Raw genomic sequence first — 26327 nt, forward strand, 5'->3', positions numbered from 1 at the left:
GGTGTGCCTTCCCAAGTCCTGTTAAATTTCTGAATCCTCCATAGAAATATGTGTCTCGATTAAAAAACAAGAATATACAAAGTCCCGTATACATATACGGCTAATCAGTTATTGATAATGACGAACTAATCTAGTCTTATCAAGAGAGATATCTACATTAAAAACTATCCTCAACTATCTCTATCTCCTCAACTATCTCTATCTCTACAAGTCCTGTGGTGGTCTTGCCATTCGTAGCCTAAAAGCCACCAATCTGGCCATGTTAGGCAAGTGGTGGTGGCGCTATGCCACGCAATCTAATCACCTGTGGAGAGAAGTAATCTCCCATAAATACTGCCGACAAGACCACATGTGACTACCTTCTATCAGAACTACAGGCAACATTTCATGATTTTGGAGGTCTCTCCAACATTGTCGCAGCATTTTTCTACAAGGGATCAGGTACCATCCAAGGTCGGATAATACCATCTCTTTCTGGCATGATATTTGGATTGGTGAAAGCCCTCTTAAAGAATCCTTCCCTTCTCTCTTTTGGTTTGCCCTTAATCCAATTTAACCATGGCCGACTGTTTTGCCAGCAATGGGAACAGTAGAACTTGGAATCCCAGTTTCAGACAAGCCGTCAATGATGAAGAGATAGGACATTTGTCAGATCTCTCAGCCCTGCTACATTCAGTTTTTCTTCGCTTGTATGGGGAAGATAAAATCATTTGGTCCCCTGCCACTTCGGGAGTTTTCTCAGTCTCTGCACTCTACCGAGCCATATATATAATATATTAGGGCCTAGGCCAAGATAGGGCTGGCCCACCCTAATAGGGCTAGGGCAGCCAGGGCCATGGCCTATATGGCCCTTTCAAGGTAGGACCTAGACCAGCCCTATGGGGATCAGGAACTGGCTAGAGCCAAGGCTGGCCGGGCCATACCCATTGGCAGCCCTAAGCTGAAACAAGGTAGAGTTATGTTCAGACTTCAGAGATACTTCTCTACTATATCAGCATCATGGGTTGTGGAAGCCATTATTAAACCTACAGATGTAGATCAGATATTCATTGTTTAGAGGAGCAGAAATTGTTTTAACTCCTCATAGGACTCAAGCTGGAGTTTGAACAAATTAAAGCTTCTAATACATTCCAATCTTACAGGTTGTGGAGGATGCATTCTAAAAATTATACGCAGAGCAAATCATGTTGACCTCGTAGTCTCCAGAAGTCCGGAGGTAGCAAGATAGGATGATAAAATGTTTCAACCTAGCAACAAATTACAAGGAAAACCATTGTCCTCAAATAACAATGCAATCAGATACTAGGTTATCCAAATTTTGTGCAGATAAAATCCACCAACAGTAATGCACCAACGATATCCAGGTCCTTAATATTATCTTTTTTTCTTTTATGTGAACAAGAGTCACACAGGTGTGCAAGCTAATTCACACATAAGTTAGTGTAAATTACAGAATATATTACTAATTCAAGAAGTCAGGAAAAAACAAAGTACGACTAGATGAACATTTATGAGTAAACACTTGCCGATGAGTTCAAAAAGAAATTTTCATTCCCAACATCCAGCAATGGTTTACTTCCTATTGTAATTGCACTTCCAACCAAGGCGGTTATGCGGTAACAAGACATGAAGCATCTACTAATACATAGCTTAGACAATAGGCACGTACTTCTTTTCCACTCAAATATGGAGCAGTAGAAGGTTGAGGGTGTATTTCTTGGTTATTTAAAATAGATGGATCTGCAACCTGCACATAAGAACAGTATCAGAATGACTGAACAAAACCAATGATGCTAAGGAACTGAATATGATGGATATTTCCTTATACATTATTGAAGAATTTCCATCTAAAAGACTAACCTCATAAAAAAAATCCATAAAATTCGAGTTCAGACAGAAACACATAAAGATTGGTACAAGGGGCGAGTCAGTCAACTCATCGAGGCTTTGAGTTTAAAAAGATTTATTTTGGTCTGACTCAGGCCCATAAAACCCGAGTCAAGTCCAAGATCACCTGAATCTCCATTCATAATGTCTAGAGTTGGGGACACACTAAGCTGAGTAAACCATAATTAAGTTGGAAACTTCGAAGCAAGAAAGCAAGCATATGCTGGTCCTGAATAAGTGTAGGCAAGCACACAAACACATTTGAGTGTGCATTGTATGTTATAGATAAACAAAATATTTTTACACACCCATAGGAGGAGGAAGAGAACATAAGAAAGAGTGACAGACCCCACAGAGACATACATATCAAGAAAACAAGCAAGAGAAACAACCAAGAGAGAGGGGGAGAGGGGGAGAGGGGGCGAGAGAGAGAGAAAGGAGTTACAGAACTGGCCTTGTCCTTCAGTTTTAGTGGACCTGAAACAGGATGGCTTTCCAAGTCCCAGAACCTCTGGTTCCCAATATCTTTTATGTAATTTTCTATCTCAGCTGATGACAAAGGTGATGACTGGTGCTGCTTGACATAAACAACATCTCTACCGCCAATGGCCACAGATGTAACTATGTGGGTTCCAAAGTTCTCAATGAAACTGAAACAGAAGGACAATATAACAAATAATTTCAGGATACCAATTTTTACAAATATCATTGTTCAAAAAAGCGGACTGCCCAGCGCCTAGGCGGCCGTCCCTGGGCGGCAGCCTAGGCAGTACTGAACCCACCCAGGCGGGCGCCCAGCCTTGGGTGGCTGCCCAGGGCCTGCACCCCGCCTAGGGGCTAAAATTAGTTTTTTTTTTTTAAACATAAAGGCTTTTAAGGAAAGGTTTTAGGTTCATTTAAAACTTAAACGCACAAGTACCCATTTTAGAGAAAAAGAAACCTCAAAAAAACTAAATTTTGTGATTTTGATTGGATCGAAATGTTTCTCAAAGTTACGGAAAACGAATCTAAACATCACCCAAGTAGATTAGATTTCGTTTTGGAGTTTTATAATCCTATTAGAGGGTGTTTTTTATTATTTTAGCACCAGAAAAGAGGTGGGAGTTTGGAGTTCGAGCAATCAAAGTAAGTGCAAAACTTTATTTTTTAGATGGCTTGTTTTATTTTGAGATGTCTTTTTCAGTATCTAGTCGAAGTGGAGATCCGGGTTGGAAATATAGATACAACCCAAATCGAAATGACAAAAAATGTATTAGATGCAATTATTGTGAAAAAGATACAAAATGGGGTATAAACCGGTTTAAAAAACATCTTGCCGGTATTAAGGGAGATGTCGCCCCTTGTAAAAATATTTTTGAAGCTATCAGAGAGGAGATTAAGCAATATATGAATTCTGTAAAACAAAAACAGGAACAAAATCCTTGTCATTTGAATCGATCTATTTCTGATTCTTCTAGAAGAAGTGATCCGGGTTGGAAGTATAGTTATAACACACAACTAAATGATAAAAATTGTATAAGGTATAATTTTTATGAAAAAGATACCAATGGGGTGTTAACCAATTCAAGAAACACCTTCCTGGTATTAAAGGAAATGTTGCTTCTTGTAAAAAGTTTCCTGAAGCTATTTGGGATGAGATTAAACAATTTCTTAATTTAAAAGAACCACAAAATGATGAAAATGAGCCTTGTTCTAAGGAAATATCTTCTTCAGGTTCTTCTAAAAGTGGTGATCCGGATTGGAAGTATGGTTATAACCCGAATCCAAATGACAAAAGTCGTATTAAATGTAATTATTGTGGAAAGGATACTAATGGAGACATTTACCGGTTTAAAAAACATCTTGCCGGTATTAAGGGAGGAAATTATACAATATTTGAGTTTAGAAAAACACAAAAAGATAGAAAAGGGTAGAGCAGCCAAGACTCCTAAGACTTTATCTGCACATACTAGTAAGAGGAAGGTAGAAAAAGAGGAGGAGAAAGATGCAGATTCAGAAGAAACAGAGGAGGAAGCGCGTTATATTGAAGAGGGAGATGACTTTGAAGATGATAACCTCGAATCTGATGCATATGATGAGGCTTACCTTATTCCTTCTGATGATAATGATGACCGAAGACTCTTGGTGTTGAGTATTGAGAGTTGACTGTTAAGTGTTGACTATTGTGTCCTAAACTGTATATTTTTTGAATTTCTGTATTTTCTTTTCTTATTTTAATTTCTAGTTTCTAGTTTCAAGTTCTACTATCTCACTTTTATGTATACATTCTACAGTGTATCAAACTATCAGTGTATGCTTCTTTCCTTGTATGGTTTTACTGTTTTAACATTATATGAAAATATGAACTATGGCCTTATAGATTATCAAAATTCTCTTCTCGACTTCTATCTTCTTCTTTTTCAACTGGGATTATGGTCTTATGGATTATCAAAATTCTTATGGATTATGGTCTTATGGATTATCAAAATTCTTATGGATTAATCATTATCAGACTATCTTTTCTTCTTTTTTTCAACTGGGCCACCCAGGTTCTGGGTGCCTGCCCTGGACCCTCATGGCTACCTAGGTGCTGCCTAGCGCTTTTTGAAACACTGACAAATATTTTTAAGATAAGACATTTATTTACCTTGCTAATGATGACGGTTCCCATGTTTGAGGGACCGAACTTTTGACATCTTTCCGCAAGACTAATGGCGCTTTTGCCAATCGAACCTCAAAAAGTGTGATGAAATATCCATCCATGGCAAGGGATCTTGTAGCTGCGGCATCAACTTGTCGGCAACCAGTGAAATTAAACATGGCATTGAAGCTGCCAAGAGGAATACTTCCAGGTATAGAGGCTTTCTTATTGAAGTACTCAACCATCTGAAATCATAAGAAAAAGTAAAGCTAACATAATGAGACAAAAAATTATTATCCCAGGCAAAGTAATAAGTTTAATACTTCTCTTATCATGACTCACAATATTTAGAGTCAAATACAGTGAGAGAAAGAAATCAAATAGATCCATATAAAAAATGACAAAATCATAAAGTAGATATGAACCCATCCTTATCAATTGATGCACCAGTACAGAAAATTAAGTTGAATGAAAAATCTTCAGTTGCATTGAATTAGAATCCACAGACCAACAGCCTGAGCTACTTTGCATTTAATTGCTTCGAAGTAAGCTTTCATCCTAGCAGATATCATATCTTCTCTAACACTAAATTGCTTGAAATTTCACATCCATTGTTGGTTGATTTTACATCTTTCTCTGAGGAGGTAAACTAACATCTGATTCCATAAAGTTAAGAATAGCATGAGTTGGTGATCAAACTACAGGTGTTGATATACTAGCCCCAGACTTGCAGCAAGATTGAAAGCATGGATTGTAGGGTGACACTTAAATTTCAATTTTGATCTCAAAATGCTCTACTATTGGGGGCAAACCTAAGTTTCGGATTCCAAATAAAATAGAGGTAACTTTTGGTTTTATTCATAACATAAATTTAAAGACTTCGATGACGATATTTCAGAAAATACAATACATAAATAAAGTTAATTTTCAAATGAATATAAATTTCTAAGAGGAGAATCTAATTTCAACCCATTCCAGAGGAAATTAGGGCCATGTTTCGATGATTTTGGTAAGACTTTAAACAATAACAGCTGCCATAAAGGTGTATGCGAAATGTCAATATCTCAAAGCTCAAGGACATGATATGTTAAAGATATTGCCCCAAAATGCCACAGCCAAATTGAGTTGTACATTTAGCGTTGGAAGGATAATAGAGATTTTCAAATGCTCACTTGATTTTTCAAATGTTCGTAATTGCTTTAAGGTGGAATATTTCATAATTTCAATGAATTTTTAATTCATAGGATGCCTAACCAATTGTGTAATGGCTCACCTCCTGTCCAATGATTTTCAAAACGAATATCAGGGCCTTTGTGGATTTATAGGTATTCACTTTGTAATGAGAAATCCATTTGAAGAGAATGACTTTGATGCTTCGCATTGTGTTTCTCTTAGATATGCTGACATTCAAAAAGGTTAGAATTCATATGAGCATTCCCATGTACCTCCATGTTTTACAACATTTTATGTTTGTGAAAGATTTAACAGGTAGTTTCACTAAACAGAATCATACATAATGTTATATTTGATATTAACTAAAGAGAATCATCCATAACATTGTACTCAGATCCAAATGGTCCACACTAGGAATAATTGCAAGTCCTTTGAGAACATGGATTTCTATTTCTATAAGATATTCCACGATCGAGATAATTGGTTGAATCCTGTAAAACTCTTTTATAGAAGTTCTTTGATATATTCTTTTTATAAAGCAAATCAACTTTGATTCTTGAATAATCCACATCACATCTGGTTCCATTGTAACAAAAGATTCTGTATCAATAATTATGATCTTACACTCAAGATCCAAATGGAGATTGGAGACATATAAAACAGAAATTATATGAAAAGATGAGAGAAAAATAAAGGAGAAAGGGGCAAAAGGAAAAAACTGGAGAAGTCAAGTACTAGTACATCAAGACATAAGGAGCTGAGAACCACTCCCTCCTTGGCCTATCAATCTGGAATTGTTAAAGGTGCTCCCAAATTACACCTGTCCCTCTTCTAGCTCCTTGCCGATCCACATGAGTCCTTGAGTTCTAATACTGGTATCAATGAGCACAAGTTAAGCATGTATCTTACCTTCTGATTGTGAGGTGACCAGGCATCTCAAGCGGTTACTCACATGCACCGTTAGCATGATCCACCTAATGCTTCTACAGCAATTCTAGATAGTGTTTCAACCAATCTGGAGCCTATTGCCCCATTTTAATGGTACAACAATTCCATCAAACAAAGGACTTCGTAGGAAATAAGTGAAAATCAGATTCTCATTTTCAAAAGGCCAACGGAGAGGGGGGTTGTTGGGGAATTTTCTCAATAAGCAGGAGACAGAAAGGGCCCATGCCCTTGATTGTCATAACGGGCCAAGTTGTTCCTTCTCCAGCCCCAAATGGGCAGGAGAGTACACATATATTTGTTAATAAATAGTCCAACCAAGGGGATCTATTCCAATCAGATGGAACTTGTTGTTGGAACTGAAGCCATCCAATCTGTTAGGTCACTGCTCCTCTACATTTGTGTTGCTCTGATTACTAGTTCAACACCACATAGAGCCTTTCTTGCCAGTGTTAGTCCTCCTATTGCCTCTCTCTTATTGCAAGGCATCTTATCTCCCTTCTGGGCAGAAGACCATGAATGAGGAAGCACCTTCCAAAGAAGAACAGAGCTTGGGACCTTGTTGTCCTTCCTGCAAGAAAGAGCCCATTTATGCATATGGTTGATTAAATTGGAGCACTACAAAGCCCATCTTATATTAAGGGGCTTCTAGCCCTCTAGCAACCACAAAATGTTGATTACGATTGAGACATTTGTTTAAGTGTAAGGCTTGTTTATATGTTAGGCCACCATTCTTGTTGCAAGTGTGCCATCCTCATAAACTTGATGTGAAAAAATATCATTCTTCACAAGGATCTTCAAGAAGAGGTTTACATGCAAACACCTCATAGCCTTGTTCCTTTAAGTTCCCGGTATGTGTGCCATATTAAAAATTTTGTTCATGTCGAATAATTTGAAATCACTTCATTCGAGAATAATTCGAAATCATTTTCAGGCCGCACGCATTTTCAACTCTCATCTTCTGTATCAAAAGAATAATCCTAGAACTTTGCATGTCAACTATCAAATAACAGAATTTAATGCCTTTTTTTAGATCTAATCATATGCAAACATTCCCTCCATCACAACACAACCCCAGGTTTCCTGTTTAGATCCATTTAGGACTTTGCTATCACGAGATTTTGAGGAAATAATTCACAGAATCTGAATTAGAAACAGCAACATAAATCCCTATGGAACCATTAAAGGGCCAAAAAGACATCACAGATACAGAATTTATAGAACTACAATCATACACAACAAATTTCTCCTCAATTAAGTATTTAACACATTATTTTCACAAGAGTATTTTGACAAGATAGAAAAGGCCTGTGGTTAACCAAGCCTATTAAGGGTGCCAAGCAAAATCCTCTGGGTTAAAGTGGTTTGACTAGAAATGTCTTTTTGAACAATCCAGTGTAACAGAACTCCAGAGAAAAGGGGTCTTTTTCTTTATAGCTAATAAGTTCTATAAACTAAAGGGGTGAGAGATCAACGCAAACTACTCAATTGGCAAGAAAATGCCTAAATGGACTATATATCATTTTTGACAAATGCAACAGTGCATTCACACTCATTGACTAAGAAAGTTAAAAATTTAGAGTGAGAAATCATGAATGTTTTCTCTGCCATATATCAGCAAAAAATCTGAAGGCACTATAAATCAAGATACAAGTCCAAAGATACATAAAATATAGAAACATGAAATTTACAGGACCATTACTAATCTGCCCTAAAGCATTCAAAGAATGTTTTAGATATCAATTCAGGCCAGGTACTCAGCCCTGGGCCTGGCCCAGGCCCAGCCTGAGCTACTCGGCCGACGCACACCCCAAGTGAAAAAAAAAAAAACTCTTTTAGAGGTGTGGCACCACTGCCTCCCGCTGTTGCCTCAATGCTCCCCTCCTTTCTAAACACATGCTTCTCATATCCCTCTTTCTCTCTTTTCTGAGCTTAGTATCAGTGGTGAAGATGCGGGGGAGAGAGAGAGAGAGAGAGAGAGAGAAAGAGACTACCAATCCGCCACTTTTTTGTTTACCAAATGTCATGTGAGGTTCTTGGTCATATGCCATTTATCAAAAATGGCACCAGCACTCAGGTTTTTGCAATTAAGGGTCCTAAATTTTTACCAAAACCCAATGAAATGTGTCAAAAATCAGGGTGAAATCCTCTATTTTCACCAAAATTTTAGAGCCCCTCTCCCTCTCTGACTCGTGCTCTCTCTAAGATTTTGGCCAGAAAATAGGATATTGGTTAGAACACAGAGCATAATATCGCTCAAAAGAGTGAATTTGTGACCAGAAAAAGGTTGATGGGCGAGAAAGCGTTCCTGATTCTTGCCAGAATTTGGGAACCCAACTCGTAAAGAACACTGGAAAAGGAAAGAGGGGATGGGATAGAAATTGGGAGTTAATAATCACCAGAAGAAGACTTCAATGATCAGAAGTGGTCAGAAAAGGAGAAAAGCCAACGTTCATGGATCGATCACTTTTTTTTTTTTAGATTTCTGTTTTTTCTTTTGCAACTTTTTTTTAATTTCTTTGGGGGTTTTTGGTGGGGGCGAGTTGAGTCACCACTAGAGTAAAGCCGAATTACTCGGCCGAATCCGAGCGGACTCAGCCAAGTCACGGTGCACTGCTTACAAATATTCCCCTAGAAATCAAATAAAAAATAAATAAAGAGAAAGACAAGGAAGAAAAAAAGGAACAACGGAATATGATTAAATCCATTGAACATTATTTAAAATCTAGGCATCGATGGTGATCAGCATGAACCTACCCAAAAGCCAAAGGCATACAGGAAAACAAAATTATTTCTGCAAATAATATGCCTCTTGAAAGGAACTAACCCGACAGAGATCCAAGCATCATAGAAATGTCTTGGACTTCCGATTTCAGGGTAAATTATAGAGAATAAAATCAGCTGAACATTGGTAATCCTTAATAAAGGAGAAAAAAAAGAGAGAAGATAATCAAGTAGTAGGTGACACAACAGAGAAATAGCATAGCACAGAGTGTCCAGGCATTAAACCAGCATAGAATTTGACAGAACACAACTAACCCACTAGAGCATGTAGCATCAGAAGAAGAAAAAAAAAAGATCAATCAAACTGCAAACAAAAGAGATCACAAACAAAGCACAACCACATATTCCCTTTCATGAAAAGCAACACTCAGAAAGAATGAGATTCTGTTTTGAACAAAACAACAAAAACCCAGAAATCTAAAACCCAAAAAATCGATAGAAAGCGAAAGGGAGAAACGAACCTCACGGAAGCCAAGAACTTCAGAAGTCTCACGGAAACTCTTGCCCAGCAAGCATTCGATATCGGTGGAGACATTTGGAATGAGCAAGCCTTGAGGTAGCTCTAGATCCTTTGTGTGATCCTCTTCAACATGAACCAGCCTCGAGCCTGCAACTCCTTTGCAATAGAGAAGCCTAATATCAGCGGTGACATCAAAGCCCCTGCCCAAAGCTTGGATTGAATTCACAGCTGTTGTGAAAGCAGCTGAATTCTGGTCCATATCGACAAGTCCACCATTAGGTGCGTCCTAAAGAGAGGTCGCGCTTTGGTTTTTAGAGAGTGAGAAAAATAAAAGCACAGTTAGAGAGACAAAATAAAGGAACACTGGGATTTCAGATTCTCCGCACCTTCAAATGTCCTGACCCATCTCTCTCTCTACTCCGACCAACTTCTCCTACTCGTCTCACCTTGCTACTTTCTCGCTCTAACATTTTCTCTCTCTAAAACTTTCTCGCTCTAACATTCTCTCTCTCTCAAACTTTCTCGCTCTAATATTCTCTCTCTCTCAAACTTTCTCGCTCTAACATTCTCTTTCTGACTTTCTCGCTCTATAACATTCTCTCTCTAGAACTTTCTCGCTCTAACGTTCTCTCTCTAAGACTTTCTCGCTCTAACGTTTTCTCTCTATAACTTTCTCGCTCTAACGTTTTCTCTCTAAAACTTTCTCGCTCTAACGTTTTCTCTCTCTAAAACTTTCTCGCCCAACGTTCTCTCTCTAAAACTTTCTCGCTCTGACGTTCTCTCTCTCTAAACCTTTCTCGCTCTGACGTTCTCTCTCTCTAGAACTTTCTCCCTCTGACGTTCTCTCTCTCCAAAACTTTCTCGCTCTGACGTTCTCTCTCTCCAAAACTTTCGCTCTGACGTTCTCTCTCTCTAAACTTTCTCGCTCTAACGTTCTCTCTCTAAACTTTCTCGCTCTAACGTTCTCTCTCTAAACTTTCTCGCTCTAACGTTCTCTCTCTAAAACTTTCACGCTCTAACGTTCTCTCTCTAAGACTTTTTCGCTAACATTTTCTCTCTCTAAAACTTTTTGATTTTGAAATGTAGAGAGAGAGGCCTTTGACCATCGAAACCAACGCGTTTTCAAAGGAGGATTGTGTGTTCCTTCGGTCCAAACCCACAAAGCATGGGCGCTATATTCTCGCTCCAAGTCATCCTTTTATGACTGACCTTTATCATAATAATTTTGACCCAAATGCCCTGAAACTTTTCATCGAAACCCAAAGCTACGCTCCCAAATCCCGACACCGCTATGACGTCTGGATAACATCCAACTTTTCAAGTTGGATCCGGCTTTTATACCAGCCCGTATATGTAGAAATGCGGGCTTCTTATCAAATCTATTTTTGAGATGGATTTTGGGACTTAATTTTTAAATATGTATAATCTTTGATATGGAGATAATGAATATAAATAAATAAATAAATTTTGAATACTAAAAATAATAATTCTGGCAAAAAAACATTTGAACCGTTAGTTTCCATTTTTTTTAAATAGAACACTTAATTGTTAAGATGGATGCTTTACACTTTTTGGACCGCCTATGTAAAAATATTGTCCAGCCAGCATCAAACAATTTTACTTTTAAATTTCAGCTGTAATCAACATGGTCGAGAGTTTGGCGTTACACATTTATTGTGCATAGAGTTTGGAATTACATATTTGTTGTGCATAGAGATATTTTATGGTACTTAGGTTTGCGCTTCTTGTTTTGGACCATACAATGAGGCACATGTTTAGATTGTTCAAAAGATTCTTGTTTAGATTGTTCAAAAAGAATCTAAACAATGCGCGCTTCTTCTTTAGATTGTTCGAAGATTCATGAAGGTGATTGGGTATATTTCAAAAACCAAAAAAGATAATATATATGGGTGCAGTTTGTATAAGGTTGCAATAGTAAACACCGTCAAATTTTATCACAGAATTTTGTTGTTAAAACCTCTTAAGGATGGCTTGAGAATCTATTTTCATCTCTAATTATAAAATCTTAAATTTTAAAAATGGTTCAAATCATGAGATCCGGATCTGCACCCAATCAGATAAAAATTTAATTTTATATAAAATAATATATACTAAAAAATATTATATAACATATATGCATATATCTAAAGTATGGAAAAACAATTATACAAGGTTGCAACCTTAAAAAATAGAATTACATATGCACCTCAAAAATCCATCGGAAATGGTTGTTTCAATATTGAAAAAACCTCTAATTGATCATCTCGACAATGAGATGTATTGAACATGAAAGAAAAAAAAGATTTTGAGTCTCAAAAATAGTGCATCTTACAATACATTATCTAGACTATCCATTTTCAAGATTTTCATACGTTTATAGACTTGCTTGATTTTAACCATTTATGGAGTTTAAAATTTTATAATTAGATATGCAAATAGATTTTGAGATAATCCTATGAATTTTTTCACCAAAATTACATGTAATTTTGAGATAATCCTATGAATTTTTTCATCAAAATTACATGTTATGATAATATTTGGAGGTGCGCCTTAATTGGATTGTTTAAGGTTGCAACTTATAGAAATCACACCTATAAAATATATAGGATTGTATATAATGAGGCCATTTATTTTTTATACAAGGTAATCACTACTACTTACAATCATCTTATGTGAAATTTGATAGCTTGGATGTGTCACAAAGTTCGAAAAAAATTCTTTTGAAGTTTGAGCTTGTCAATTGAATAATTGCAACCACCTAATTTCACATTCAAAAGTCAAAATTAATATGACCATCTTGTACCAAAAGTAAAAAGTCTCATTTTATATTTTTCAAATATATAATATATTAATACTGCGTCGGATCCGAAGCAGATGCACATGTACACGAATCTGATTCGAATTACCATGTGGATCCGCATCTTACCCAGGTCCATACCAGATCCAGATTGGATCCAAAATTTGGGTTTTGGATCCAAATCGGGTAAATTCTTAGCCCTATTTGAAGTCAATAAAACCAACTCTTAACTTCAATTTAGAGCAACATTTATGGTTACATAGCAAAATTTCATACATATGCATACCATAAAAGATTTTTACAATATCTTACCTTGAACCAAAACTAGATCCACTCAATCAAATAACATAGAGATTGACCAAACAAACAACATGGACTCAATATTAATGTTGACAGTTATGGCATCAAGATATTGAGTTTTCTAGTGGGATTATAAGATATTGAGTTCCTACTTTATGGAATTAAATTAAGATGTGTTTTTAAAAAAACAAAATTTTATCTTTATAAATATCTAGTAAACTAATACCTATCAAGGAGAGGCGGGTTCCGTGGAAGTAGGCATCATTGCCGAACCACATATATGCATTGGCGATCTGTTTTTTTCTCTCTCTTCTCTATATCTTTTATTACAATTTTATATGGTATCAAAACAAGCTGAACTATCACTAACGATCCATTACTTGCTGGAGCTATGTTGTCTCTCTCCAAGAAGCTAATGAGGCATACCTAGTCGAGCTCAGGGTGGCCATTCGCTGCGAATCTCGTCTCTCTCTAACGGAAGAAGACCTTTGAAGATACTTTCGTTTTTCTCCATCTAGATACTTTTTTGCAACGATAGTCCTCATGGTTTGTAACGTGAGCATTGACTCTTAGTATTGGCCATTTCAACATCTACAAGATGACCTCGTCCTTCAGATTGTCCCGGTATGTGTCAGTACCGATGGCTGCTAAGTTTGAATCGCCATGGCTCACTACCTTCTTGTTACATTTTTCTTGGTGTTGTATTTTGAGGGTACTTTTTCTTCAATGATTATCCGTTCAATATTTGTAAGATTTGATTTGCGAAAGAAAGCAACCTGATATTGCGCTTAACAAGTAGTTTGATATACATTGGTGATTTCTAGAAAGATAAATAATCATGTTCATTGGTTTTAGGATTATTTTGTCTCAAACAAAATGTCACTAGACTCAAGGAGTGATAATGTCCCGTCAAATAAGTTTCTAGCATGATAATTGCAGGGACTAATAGCAATGGTTATAGTGAATAAAAAGCCAGTCTTGTAATAAATATTAAGATAGAAAATCCGTTAAATATGATGAAATAAAACTCCCTGGCAAAAAAGAGAAAGATCCAAGCCCAATCATGCTTGCAACAATGATCGAATGACCTAGGAGGAGACAGTCAAACTCTGATAAAAAAAATGGACCAAAATGGTAATCTAATCAAAGGTACCTTAATGCTACTCTCAAAAAATAAGGTCAATCCGAGGCTGAATGACTAAGATACCGGTGAAACTCAACCGTCAATTTCACAATATTGATCTAAGGCCAATTTACAAAGCTTCTTCAAGATATACAAAGCTAAATGGCCCAAAAAGTTTATGGAAATAAGGTATCAGTATAAAAAGTCTGTAGACCAAATTTGAGCCCAATTCAACATCGGCTGAAATAGAAATGGCTTCTCGAACTTCTTGAACTACAAGTAGGGTTCATCTAAATCGGTTCAACTATACAAGAGGAACCCAAGAAATAAGTGGCCAATGCACTCCAAATTTTTATGAGATGAATGTGATGATCAAAAAAGACCTTGATAAAATGTTCAGTCAAATTTGATATCCGAAATGTCATTTTTAGCACCATCTTTAGTGCACCGCAGAGGGACCATACGGTATCTGTGGTTCATCATCTTCATTTGAATTACAACTAGCAACTAATTTGTTTCCAAAAAGTCAGGGCCATATTTATCAATTCCTAAAGCTAAACAAGCACAAATTTCAGTATGTGGTTCCTTGCAATATGAGCTTCCATATATGGATCGATGGATTCCTCCACTCAAATCCAGGTCGAATTGAGCGAAAAATGTTGCAGGTTTGCAACACGTGATGTGTTTCCCATGACCTCAACTCACCCTCGGGGCAATATCTCGCAATCCATATACTGTTTCGAACCAAAATTTTGCAGGAAAATTCCTAACTTAGAGATGAACACCTCCATATATGGAAATCTACGATCAAAATCCGATTAACGGGCGAATCTTAGTGAGAAGTTGTTTAAATTTATGAGACTGCAGCTTCTAAAAATGGAAAGAAATAAAAGAGGCATATCTCTCCGGTCTGGCATCATCTTAAACCAATTTTTTCACCAAACATTGGTATCAGCATCCTCCATAAGGTTGATTGTCAAATAACGGCCTAATTCGAGAGCAATGATGAAGTATAGAAATGGGTATGCAATTTTTAACCGAAGTGGAAAATCGAAACTCAAAATTAGTAAACTTGCCAAATCGATAACAGTTTTTGATCAAATTTGTTACAAATTACTCGCGGTTAGTTGTTCCACAATTTTATGAAAGCAATTTGGGTCAAAATAGTAGAAAAATGGTATGATTTGGTGGGTTTTTGTGATAGATGAAGAATGAAGCCTTCTCAAGGCCAAATCATGGAAAATTTCAAATTTTAGTTGTCCTTTTTGGTAAATTTCAGCCCTAGCTTGAAATTAGTTTTAGTAATCCACCCCCTTTGAGGCATTTTTTTCATTTTCCACCCACCAATTTTTAGTTTTCTACCCATCTTTACATATGTCTATAAAAAGTCATCTTAAACTCATTTTTAAGTGTTAAAAAAACAAACGCCAACCTAGAGAGAAAACCTAGCTCTAGAAAGATTAAATTCTAGCTTCCCTCCATCCCATAATCCCCAAACACCCCTCAGCATTACCAAAATACCCAGATTACCCTCTCACAATCCAAGATACCCAAAACACCCTTAGGAATTAGAAAATTCCAAAAATAAATTCCAAAATTCCCATAAACCCTGAGATGTCAAAATACCCTAAGAAATTCCCAACTCCAGGAACATATGACTTCCAAAATCCAAGAAAAAACTTGGACTACCTACTTCCGAATCGAAAGGTTTGGGAGCTCGTCATCGAGAATTTGGAGAGTACATGGGCATCTCATGAGTGGTCGACCTCTTTAGTCGTCTGAGGTTCCACCTCATTCTGAACTGATAGCACGACCAAGTCTCAGCTGAAGGGCTTCCTCGATACCAAATGCCAGTGGTCTAAGAGGGTCTGGTTTATGCCGAATCTGGGAGTGAACGTCCCCCTTTGTATTTGCTTCTCATAGCAATAAAATTGTCAATGTCCTTCATGTGCTTCTGGTCTGTGTCTATTTTATCCATGGCATAGTCAAATCACAAGAGCACATACACACGCATGCACGATTCGAACCGTACAGTTAGGTTTTTTTAGTTGTCGGATTGAGGTGTCTTCAACTCTTTAATTGCTATTTTCAGATCAGGTCAATCTTTGATTCCATTTATTTCTTCGTAATGACAGATTCAGAATCTAACTCTAGCATGAAACTTATTAATGTTCTTTTGAATGGATTTAATAATATTGCTTCGTCAAAAGCTGTTTCTCGTTCTCTCTCTGTGAAATCTAAACTTAGACACATCAATGAGAAGAAAAAGGCTCCCAACAAGGAAGATCCCCCGTTTGAGGAATGGCAATCCAATGATGAACATGTGATACCCATGGATCTTGAATTCCATGGAACCTAAGCTTTCATAAATTTTTACTTTGGATGAGAATGCTTAGTATTTATAGAACTCCATTGAGGAAATGTATGGGCAACAAAACAATGTCGCTCCAATTTTTCAATTAAAAATGAAATATCTCAAGAGATAGCCGCTCTAACCCAAAAACGAGCCGATCCAAGAGTCCCAAAAAATTGATCGAGACAGGCGATGCTCTGATACCATGTTAAAATTCTGAATCCTCTGAAGAATCTCCGTGTATTGATTAATTGTAAAGAATATACAAAGTCCCGTATAAATATACAGCTAATCAGTTATTGATAATGACTAATTAATCTAGTCTTTATCAAGAGATATATCTACATCACTCACTAATTTAGTCTTTATCAAGAGAGACATCAACATCAAATACAAGATAAAATAAAATTAATTAAAAATTATCCTCAACTATCTCTATATTGGCAGTGTACTCACCCACAACCATTGACTTGGCAATCTTGCAAAAACATGTTGAGTAGGATAAAATATTTCATTTTTTGGTTGGGTTAAAGAATGAATACGAATTCATCATAAGTCAAATCCTAATGGCCACAGAAATGCCCTCATTAATAATGTTTGTGTTATTATTCAACAAGAAGAAAACTATGAGTCTTGATTTCAAAATCACTTAAGCAAGTATTGAAAAATCTGCATTGGTTTCCACCAATGAAAAGTATGAAATAAAGAAATATCAAAAAAATGATGGAGGGAGAAGCTTTAATAATTATCATGATGATAGAGGGCACCACTGCAACAAAATAGGACATTTGAAGGATAGGTGTTGGGTGTTGTACCTACACTTAAGGCCCACTAATGACGTGACAACCAACATGTCTACTGCTTAAGCCGCAACCACTTACAACCATCACTGCAATGTGATCATTGTCAATAACTAAATGACAGGAGTGGTTTTATCTCTACACATGATCATCGTTCCTCGTCCCATGACATATGTAATCATTGTGATTTCATGTCTTTTTATGACACATTTCCTTTGATAATAGACTCAGGAGTCACATATCATATGATGGGTAACTTAAAGTGTCTATTCAATTTCAAACAAAATGGTAGTATAAACCTTGTGTTTATTGCTAATAGTTTTTTTATTCATGTCCATGGTGTCGGTAAGACCAAGTTCTTCTCTAAATTTCATAACTTTGAAGTTATGTTTATGTCATCTTTTCCCTTAGCTTGATGTCTGTTAGTAGAAATACGCAGACTATGAATTGCAATATTATTTTTTCTCCCAGCTCTGTGATTGTTTAAGACCAAGCCATTGGGAGGAATATTGGTCAAGGAAGACTGTCTCATGGGCTATATATATTTAATTAAGAGAATACGACCTTAATTGCCATTCAAAATAATTCTGATGTCAATAAATTATGGTATTGGAGATTTGAACACCCTTCAAATCAAGTTTTGAAAAGATTAATGCCTTCTTTATTTTTAAACTCTCAGTCTAGTGGAATACGTAAATTCTCAAAACAGACAAGATTTCATTTTCAATCTTCTGTTCATGTTTCAGATGAACATTTTTATTTGATACATTCTGATGTGTGGGGACCATTCTGATGTGTGGGGACCAACCCAGCATATTCTTATATTGGCTTTAAAAATTTTGTTATTTTTATTGATGATTGGGCTTGTGCTACTTTAGTATATTTATTGAAATGAAAAACATGTCTTTTATGTGTTTAAATAATTTTCCAATCAATATAAGCCAAGATTAGAATTATGCGAACTAATAATGGCACATAGCATGTGAACGAAGTTTTTTCTAAGCATTTATGTAATATTGGTATTTTACACGAAACATCATGTGTTGGGGCACCCCAGCAGAACGAAGTTGCTAAAAGAAAAAATAAACATCTTTTGGGAGCTACAAGGCCTTTGATGTTTAAGATATACGTTTAAAAAATTTATTAGTTTGAAGTTGTTTTAACTGTCTTTTATTTGATTAACAGACTTTTAAGTGAAATTCTTAAGGATAAATCTCCCCTTGAAGTATTGAAAAATAGAAAATTGATTTGTCCCATTTGCATGTATTTGGATGTGTGTCTTATATTTTTTTGGCTAAGACAACAGGGATAAATTTGATAAGCATATTGTTATACATCATTTTTGACATATTTGTATCCCTGAGACGCATAAAGAGAGAGTCGGTAGTAACTTGGTCTCGTCGGTACTGCCAGACCAAGGGAACACTGCAAAAATAATCATGATATTGGGTGACCTTAGAGAAAATGTCAAAATGGTCTCAAAATTATGAGAGGATAGTTTTGGATGCCCTAAGGGCACCAATAAAGTTCTGACAATTTTTTAGCCGATCAGGACAAAACTCGATTTTCAAATCTAGTTCCTATCATGTTGAAAATTAACCATATAACTACAGCCCCATTTTTTGGATCTAAAAAAAGTATTAGATCACCGCCATTGGATCTGAAATGTTGAAAAACCTTTAGATTCCAAATTTTGGCTTAATGGGACCCCTCCGAGACCATTCTAGACCCAACTTACCAAAAAAGATGGGTTTTACACTATTATGGTGCAACCTCAATTAACCAGTTTCTATTTATGGAAACAATGTTTTCTTATTTCGAGATGAATTTTAAATTCTCATAACTTGCTTGTTTTGAGTCCAATTATTTTCAACACGAGCTAGATCTTGTCAATACGCTCGTTTTGACATATGGCACGCAGTATGACATGACCCAAAACGAGAGATTTTATACAGAGAAGATGGGCTCAAAACTTAAAATTTCTGATTTTAACAAGTAAAACATCTCATTCTTTGAGATGCTATATCTTGAGATCTCGATATCAGATCGTCGCAAGCATGAGTCTGTTGCGACCGTGCTTCAAAGGGCTTCAGTTTGAAATAATTTTTGTGTGGTCAGACGACACTGAATTTTGAAGTTAAAGAAGGCACAATTTTCAGTCGCTGGCATCCCATTTTTTGGCGTCCTCCCCAATTTGGAATGCACTCAAATAGAAACTAAAACGGACGAATTTTATTGCAAAAATAATTGTGATAGTATCCTCTTCAATTTGTGATCAAAATGAAGTCTCGAAACATCACAGATCGTACTAAAGCGCTGGTTGAAGAATCAAAAGCTTATGGACTTGGTCGGATTTTGGGTTTTTCCTTAAAACTCCATTTCAAGATGATCAATGAGTATCAAAACGTGTGTAATAATACAAGCAACACTTCTATGGTATTTGATTACTCGAATTTGCCGTTGGAAGTGTTCGAAAAAGCTCATGAGCCCTAGCAATAGCAAAAGGTCCCTCAAGGAGGAATGGTTTTGTCATTTCATAAAATGTGCATAGTGGTAATTTGGTTATTATTTCAAAAAATGAGATTATTATTTTATTCCATTAAATGTGTATTTGTTAGCAATTCTAGTGGTTTTTTATCATCCACCCATGTTTAGGGGATGCTCTATATAAGCCAAAATAAGTCATTTGTAATGTGAGTTTTGAAAATCAATTGAAAAGGCATGAGAATTCAAAGAACTTAGGCTTCTTCTTTTGCTTTGATCTCAATTCCAAACTCAAGGAGAGAGGAGAGAGAAACAATTGTTAGAGAAATAAACTACCTTTGGTATCCCTTACTTCCTACTTCCCACTCCATACACCCTAGCCTACGCCATACACCCTAGCTTTCATACACCCTAGTCCTATTACGTACATGATACACCCTAAGCTATCATACACCCTTGATCACCCTACACCCTACATTACCTTAACCCACTTTAGGTCCATACACCTAAAACCTAGACCTTAGCTTTAGCCTCTACAAGAACCAAGACCCTTCTCTGAGGCACATTCAAAGGGACCCTCGAATGCGCACTTAGGCCCGAGTCCATCTAGGTCCATTCTCTCTCCTCTTCTCTCTGTTCCACTTGAAGTCAAGGGCAGGCCCGAGCTCTGCCTCTCTCTCTTTGCTCTCTCTCTCTCTTCCACTCTAACCCAAGGTGGGTCTGATCTCTTCCTCTCTCTCTTTACTCTATCTCTATCTCTCTTCCACTCGGACCCAGGGCAGGTTCGAGCTATCCCTCACTATCCCTTTGCTCTCTCTCTCTCTTCCACTCGGACCTAGGGCGGGTCCGAGCTCTTCTTCTCTCTCTTCCACTCGAACCTAGGGCGGGTCCAAGCTCTTCCTCTCTCTCTCTCTCAGACTCAGGGCGGGTCCGATCTCCCCCTCCCTCTCTCTCTTTGCTCTCACTCTCTCTTTGCTCTCTCTCTCTGCTCTCTCTCTCTCTTCCACTCGAACCCAGGGCGGGTTCGAGCTCCCCCTCCCTCTCTCTCTTTTTGCTTCTTTTCTCTCTGTTTGCTCTCTCTCTACCCTGCCATAGACCTGCAGCAAGGACAGGCATGTCCCCTCTCCTTCTGTCTCCCTCTCTTTCTCTTTCCTTCTCTATTTGCCCATCGCTCTCTCTCACCCTCTCCCTCCTAGTCATGGACCTGCATTAGAGGTGGGCATGTCGTCTCTCTCTCTCTCACCCTATCTCTCTCCCTCCAAGTCACGGACCCGTGACGAGAGAGTGAGCCCGTCTTCTCTCTCCCTATCTCTCTATCTTACCCCTTCTCTCCCTCCTACTCATGGACCCACACTAGAGACGGGCCCGTCTTCTCCTCCTCTATCTCTCTCTTTCATCCTCTCTCTCCCCCCTTAGACATGGACCCATGCCAGAGGCAGGCCCGCCTTCTCTCTCTCCATCTCTCTAATTCTCTCTTCTAGCTCTCTCATCCACTCTCTCTAATTCCTACCCCTCACTCATCCATTCTCTTCCTTATCTACTCTCTTTCTCATCCATCTCTCTCTCTCCCACCTCTCATTTATCCACCCTCATCTCATTACTTCTTTATTCTATCTCTTCACTCATCTCTTCTCTCACCCTGATCACTCGAGTTAGTGTCCTCCTGATATAATTTCTTAGGGTTTTAACACTTGGGCTACTCTAATCACTAGTCCACATAGTGTTTTGAGTCCTAAGAAATTTATATTATCTTGCGCTTAACCACTCGGGCTGAGGTCCTCTTGAGATAGTTTCCTTAAAAAGAGTTCTAACCCTTGAACTTCTCTAACCATTGTTTCCTTGAACTTCTCTAACCACTCGGGCTGGGGTCCTCCTGAGATAGTTTCCTTAAAAAGAGTTCTAACCCTTGAACTTCTCTAACCATTGTTTCCTTGAACTTCTCTAACCCTTGAACTTCTCTAACCACTCGGGCTGGGGTCCTCCTGAGATAGTTTCCTTAAACAGATTTCTAACCCTTGAACTTCTCTAACCCTTTTTCGGGTTGTGAGAGATTTCTATATATTACATTCTCTTTCATTCTATTATCTCTCTCTCTCTAGGGTTACTTTTAGGGGGGCTCTTTGGGTTAGTGACATAGTCATAGGCTAAGATCCGCGACTCCACCTCCCGAACCCTTTGGGCACCATGGCTTCGAGCCTAGCACCTTCCCTTGTCTCCGGTAATACGTCTTGGGAGAGGTTACGCCAGCAGGTTGCCCAATTCTCGGGTCATCCCCGCACTTCTTCTATCTCATCATCATCTTCTTCTTCTTATCTCTAAACTAAGCCATCATCAATTCACTCTTATTGTTCTCTTTCTTATCTATTTTTTCTTCTTCTCTGCCACTCAAGCCTTTAAAGACTAGAACCACTATCCCATATGTGCATTAGGAGGAGGTTACCATACGCGAATTCTACTAGCAATCTTTTAGTAAGATTTCAAGTGAGATATTAATTTTTGAGGGGGCCTAATTCATACCACGCCATTGGACAGCCGTAAGGCTTTTGTAATTGATCTAAGAGGGCTACAACCCGGACGCGTCCCACAAACTCAATCGGTGAGGTAGGTGTTTGAGTCCACCTCTTGACCGCTTTAAAATCCTCTCACTATTGGAATACCTATCCGCACATGGCACGCGAGTGCACACACGCGTGTGGGTCGAGCGGTTGTTCGAGAGGGTGTTCATCAAGCCTGGTTCCCCGAAGGAGCCTGAACGACAATAAATCCAAGCCCAACCACATATCAATAGATTAATCTTTCTTGGATACTCCTCTACTAAAAATAAATACAAATATTATGTTCCCACCACTAGAAAAAAAGTGTGTTTCCAGATATGCTTAGTTTGTTAAAATTGAGTTCTATTTCCAGGACAAATTGGAGAGTGATTTGAAAAATAGGTCTCAGGGGCAGTTTTAAAGAGGACATTTGGCCTTGCCTCATATTAGTACCAATGATGAGTCAAACATACTCGGAACAAGTCATGATGATCCAGCCGAAGCTGAATATACCTCTGAAACTCACTATGTTGATTTAGAAGAAGACTCCGCCGTGGCCCCACTTGATCCCCCCATGCGTAGGTGGTCTTTTAGGCTTTAAGATTTTTATACTTACTATGCAATTTCTTATCATGTTCGTAATCATATTTCTTGTGAAAAAATCTCTCCTGACTACTTTGTTTTTTTAGTTCTATTTCTAATAATTCCGAGCCAACAATTTTCAAAATGTTATTTCTCAACCTATGTGAAGGAAGGTCATGAAAGAGGAGCTTTAGGCATTTAACAAAAACCATACATGACACATTGTCAAGTTACCTAAAGGGAAAAAAGCAGTTGGGTGTAATTGGGTTTTTAAAATCAAATGCAATAGTGATGGATCTATTGAGAGACATAAGGCCAGGTTGGTGGCCAAATAATTTACCCAAACTTATGGAGTAGACCAGTTGCCAAGATGAATATTGTTCAAGTTATTTTATCTATCGAGTCAATTGTGGGTGGTCTCTGCATTATATGGACATTAAAAATGTATTATTACATGGTGACCTTGAAAAAGAAGTCTATATGAGTCTTTCTCCAGGCTACCCCAAAGAAAAGGAGAAAAAACATGTTTGTAAATTAAACAAGGCTTTTGTACGGTCTTAAACAATCACCCTATACATGGTATGTCAAACTCAACTCGGCCTTGATGAATATCGGGTTTCTTAGAAGTTCGACTAATTCTTCGATGTTCGTAAAAAGGGAAACTTATGGTACAATAGTTATATTCTTTTATGTTGATGATATTATCATTATATGTGATGATAAAGAAAGAATCATGAAGCTTAAAAATTATCTTCATAATGAATTGGACATCAATGATCTAGGTCAACTAAAGTATTTTCTTGGCATTGAAGTAGCATAAAATAGACTCTTCATTTTTCAAATGAAATATGTCTTAGATTTATTGAAAGAAACTCAAAAAATGGGAATCCAACCCGTTAACACCCATATTGATCTTAATTGCAAGCTTAATTTAACTGATGGTAAACCACTTGAAGATGTGGGCCGCTTTCAGATACTTGTGGGTAAATGGATTTACTCCGTAACACAACCATACATAATGCATGTAGTTCGTCTTATGAGCTAATTTATGCATGCTCCTAGATCATATCATATGAAAGTTGTTAATAGGATTCTCAGATATCTCAAATCTTCACCTGGTAGAGGTATTTGGATGAAGCAAAATGATCACACTAATATTATTGGCTATTATGATGCTGATTGGGTAGGTAACCCAATTGATAGGAAGTCCACCACTGGCTATTGTACATTAGTTGGAGGGAACATAGTCACTTAGAAAAGCAAAAAATAAAATGAGTTTCCCTATCTATTGCAGGGGCCAAATATAGAGCTATGGCTGCAACTACAAGTGAATTAATATGGCTGAAATCACTTTTTCAAGATATAGGGTTCGAAACGATCAATCCAATAGAGATGTTATGTGATATCAAGCAGTTATGCATATAGCTTCCAATCCAATCTTTTATGAAATAACTAAGTATATAGAAGTTGATTATCACTTTGTGAAAGAGCATGTTTAGTAAAAAAATATTACTACTACTTATGTTTGAAGTGAAGATCAACTTGCAGACATGTTTACTAAAACTATTGCAAAGACAAAGTTCTATTAGATATTGTCCAAGTTGGCCTCCATGGATATCTACGCACCAACTTGGACTGTTGATGGATAGTAGCAAGATATTGACTTTCTTATTTTGTAGTATTACAAGCTATTGAGTTTTCTACTTTATAGGATTACACTTGTAATAAGATGTATTTTTATGAAAGCAAAATTGTATATCTATAAATCTCTGGTAAACCAGAGTAATCACTACGAATGAGAGACCGGTTTACCTTTGTGGACATAGTTCGAAGTGTGTATATGCCTTATCGATCCATTTCTTTCTCCCTCTTCTTTATATATTTTACTACAATTTTACAATTACATACCAAATTCAGCCCTACGTTGTAAAATAAAACAAAAATATATACACTTGATAACAATAATATGCCAATCTCCTAATACATGAAAAACACCAATTTTTTCACAAAGAACTCATATCGTGGGAAGCAATATGTAATGAGGTAACAAATACTAAGCATATACAAAAACTCTCAAAGGAATATGGTTCTCAATGTGAAATACACAAAGAGGAGAGAAAGTGGAAGAAAGTGATGTGTGGTGATTAATAAGAGTTTGTGGGATGATGATCTCTAATGTGGAAGAAAAACTTTGGGCATAATAACAATTCAAAAAATGAACTTTGGGATCCAAAAGGAGCTAAAATACTTACTGATTTTCTCATAAGAAGTGCAGTAAAAATTCAGCAAAAATGGTGAAGCATAAAAGTTCAAATGATGTCAAGACAAGGTATGATCAATTAGATATGAAGGCAAGGCATGCATAATAACATAAACTAGACATCTAGCAATCAATGAAATGGACCAAGGATGTTGTTATACCTTAATGTAATCAAGAAGGGAAAACATGAGTCCTTGAGCTTGGCTTGGATAAATGGATGACTCCTTGTTGCCTAGAGACCATGCCCCTCCTTGTAGGGGAAGTATAGAAACATTTCCCCTTATAATTTAGGGTTTCTTATATGTGAGAGCTGGGGTTTTATGAGGGTTAAGTAGCAGGCCGGTCTAAGAGATTTGATTGGCTGCATTTTCTATATTTAATATAGGTCATTCATTTAAGGAACTCCACATCCGTTGATTGGCTGGCTTATCTATAATTAATATAGTCATTTATTTAAGGAATCTAACTCCACATCCGTTTACAAGCTATCACTGATCGGTTGTTGTGATCAGTTCACTATTATCCTCACTGTGAGAATTGATGTATTGTATTATGATGAAATAGATCTGTCAAGGTAGAGTCAAAATGACAACTTCGGAGGGCCGAAGGCCCAAAGGACTTGAGGCCCAGAGGACTGTCTGGCGCGGGTAGACTCAGTTGACTCGGCCCCTGAGGAAAAATTTGGATATATCCATACATGGGATTCAATATATCTGGGACTTGATATATATCCTACAAGGGCATTTCGGTAATTTGTATCATCTATCTAGGACTCGATATATATTGTTGCAATATTTTAAGGTCAAGGGAAAAATACATATCTCTTTGTAATTAAAGAAAACAAAGAGGCGTAAGAAAGAGAGCGATTGTAACCCTATTCTCCATTGCCAGTAAATAAGCTCTCATATCCCGTGGACGTAGGCACGTTGCCGAACTACGTATATCTTTGTGTTGTGGTTGGTTGTCTATTTCTTTTGTGTTTGTTTCTTCTTTCTTGTTTGTGCAGACTGCTTTTCGTTACTACACGCACATGTGACAATTAATTTCCACATTATCTCATAAGAAAAATCAAACTTCAAATTTGATGCTATACTAAAATGCCCATGCTTCTGTACACATATAGCCATTATTTTAAGTATTATTACAATTTCACCTAAAAGTTCCCTTAATTACTACTCCACCCATTTTATATCCATTATTACAAAATTTTGTCAATATTTGAAAA

At 37.1% G+C, this 26327-nt stretch overlaps 1 protein-coding gene and 1 long non-coding RNA gene across 11 annotated transcripts in view; one reads left to right on the plus strand and one right to left on the minus strand.

Moving 5' to 3' along the window:
- The window catches only part of LOC18437500 (MACPF domain-containing protein CAD1), a 36317-nt gene extending 26167 nt beyond the window's left edge, over positions 1–10150 (minus strand). For 3 of the 9 annotated variants that reach the window (XR_016054115.1, XM_088864873.1, XM_011626296.3), the window contains exons 1-4: positions 9871–10150; positions 4514–4752; positions 2342–2537; positions 1670–1747 (exon numbers count right to left, since the gene is read on the minus strand). Coding sequence is in view for 8 of the 9 variants with exons in the window: in XM_088864873.1 (XP_088720999.1) it covers positions 1670–1747; positions 2342–2537; positions 4514–4752; positions 9871–10128 (771 nt within the window). In the remaining variant the exon portion in view is untranslated. Of the gene's footprint in view, positions 1–1669; positions 1748–2341; positions 2538–4513; positions 4753–6421; positions 7197–9452 lie in introns of all 9 variants that reach the window. The other 6 variants (XM_088864852.1, XM_020669219.2, XM_020669220.2 and 3 more) reach the window with 6 other exon arrangements.
- An 11669-nt stretch (positions 10151–21819) lies between these two features.
- On the plus strand, positions 21820–26036 carry LOC148783828 (uncharacterized). Of its 2 annotated transcripts, none has more exons than XR_016054128.1 (2): positions 21820–22327; positions 25667–26036. It is a non-coding gene; the product is annotated as an uncharacterized LOC148783828 (long non-coding RNA). The 2 variants fall into 2 exon arrangements; XR_016054137.1 differs by lacking the exon at positions 25667–26036 and adding an exon at positions 22634–23148.
- Positions 26037–26327: the final 291 nt, after the last annotated feature.

The sequence above is a fragment of the Amborella trichopoda genome, chromosome 1, assembly GCF_054954075.1.
Source record: "Amborella trichopoda isolate Santa Cruz 75 chromosome 1, AtrichopodaSantaCruz75HAP2 v2.0, whole genome shotgun sequence".
In the NCBI taxonomy this organism is placed as follows: domain Eukaryota; kingdom Viridiplantae; phylum Streptophyta; class Magnoliopsida; order Amborellales; family Amborellaceae; genus Amborella; species Amborella trichopoda.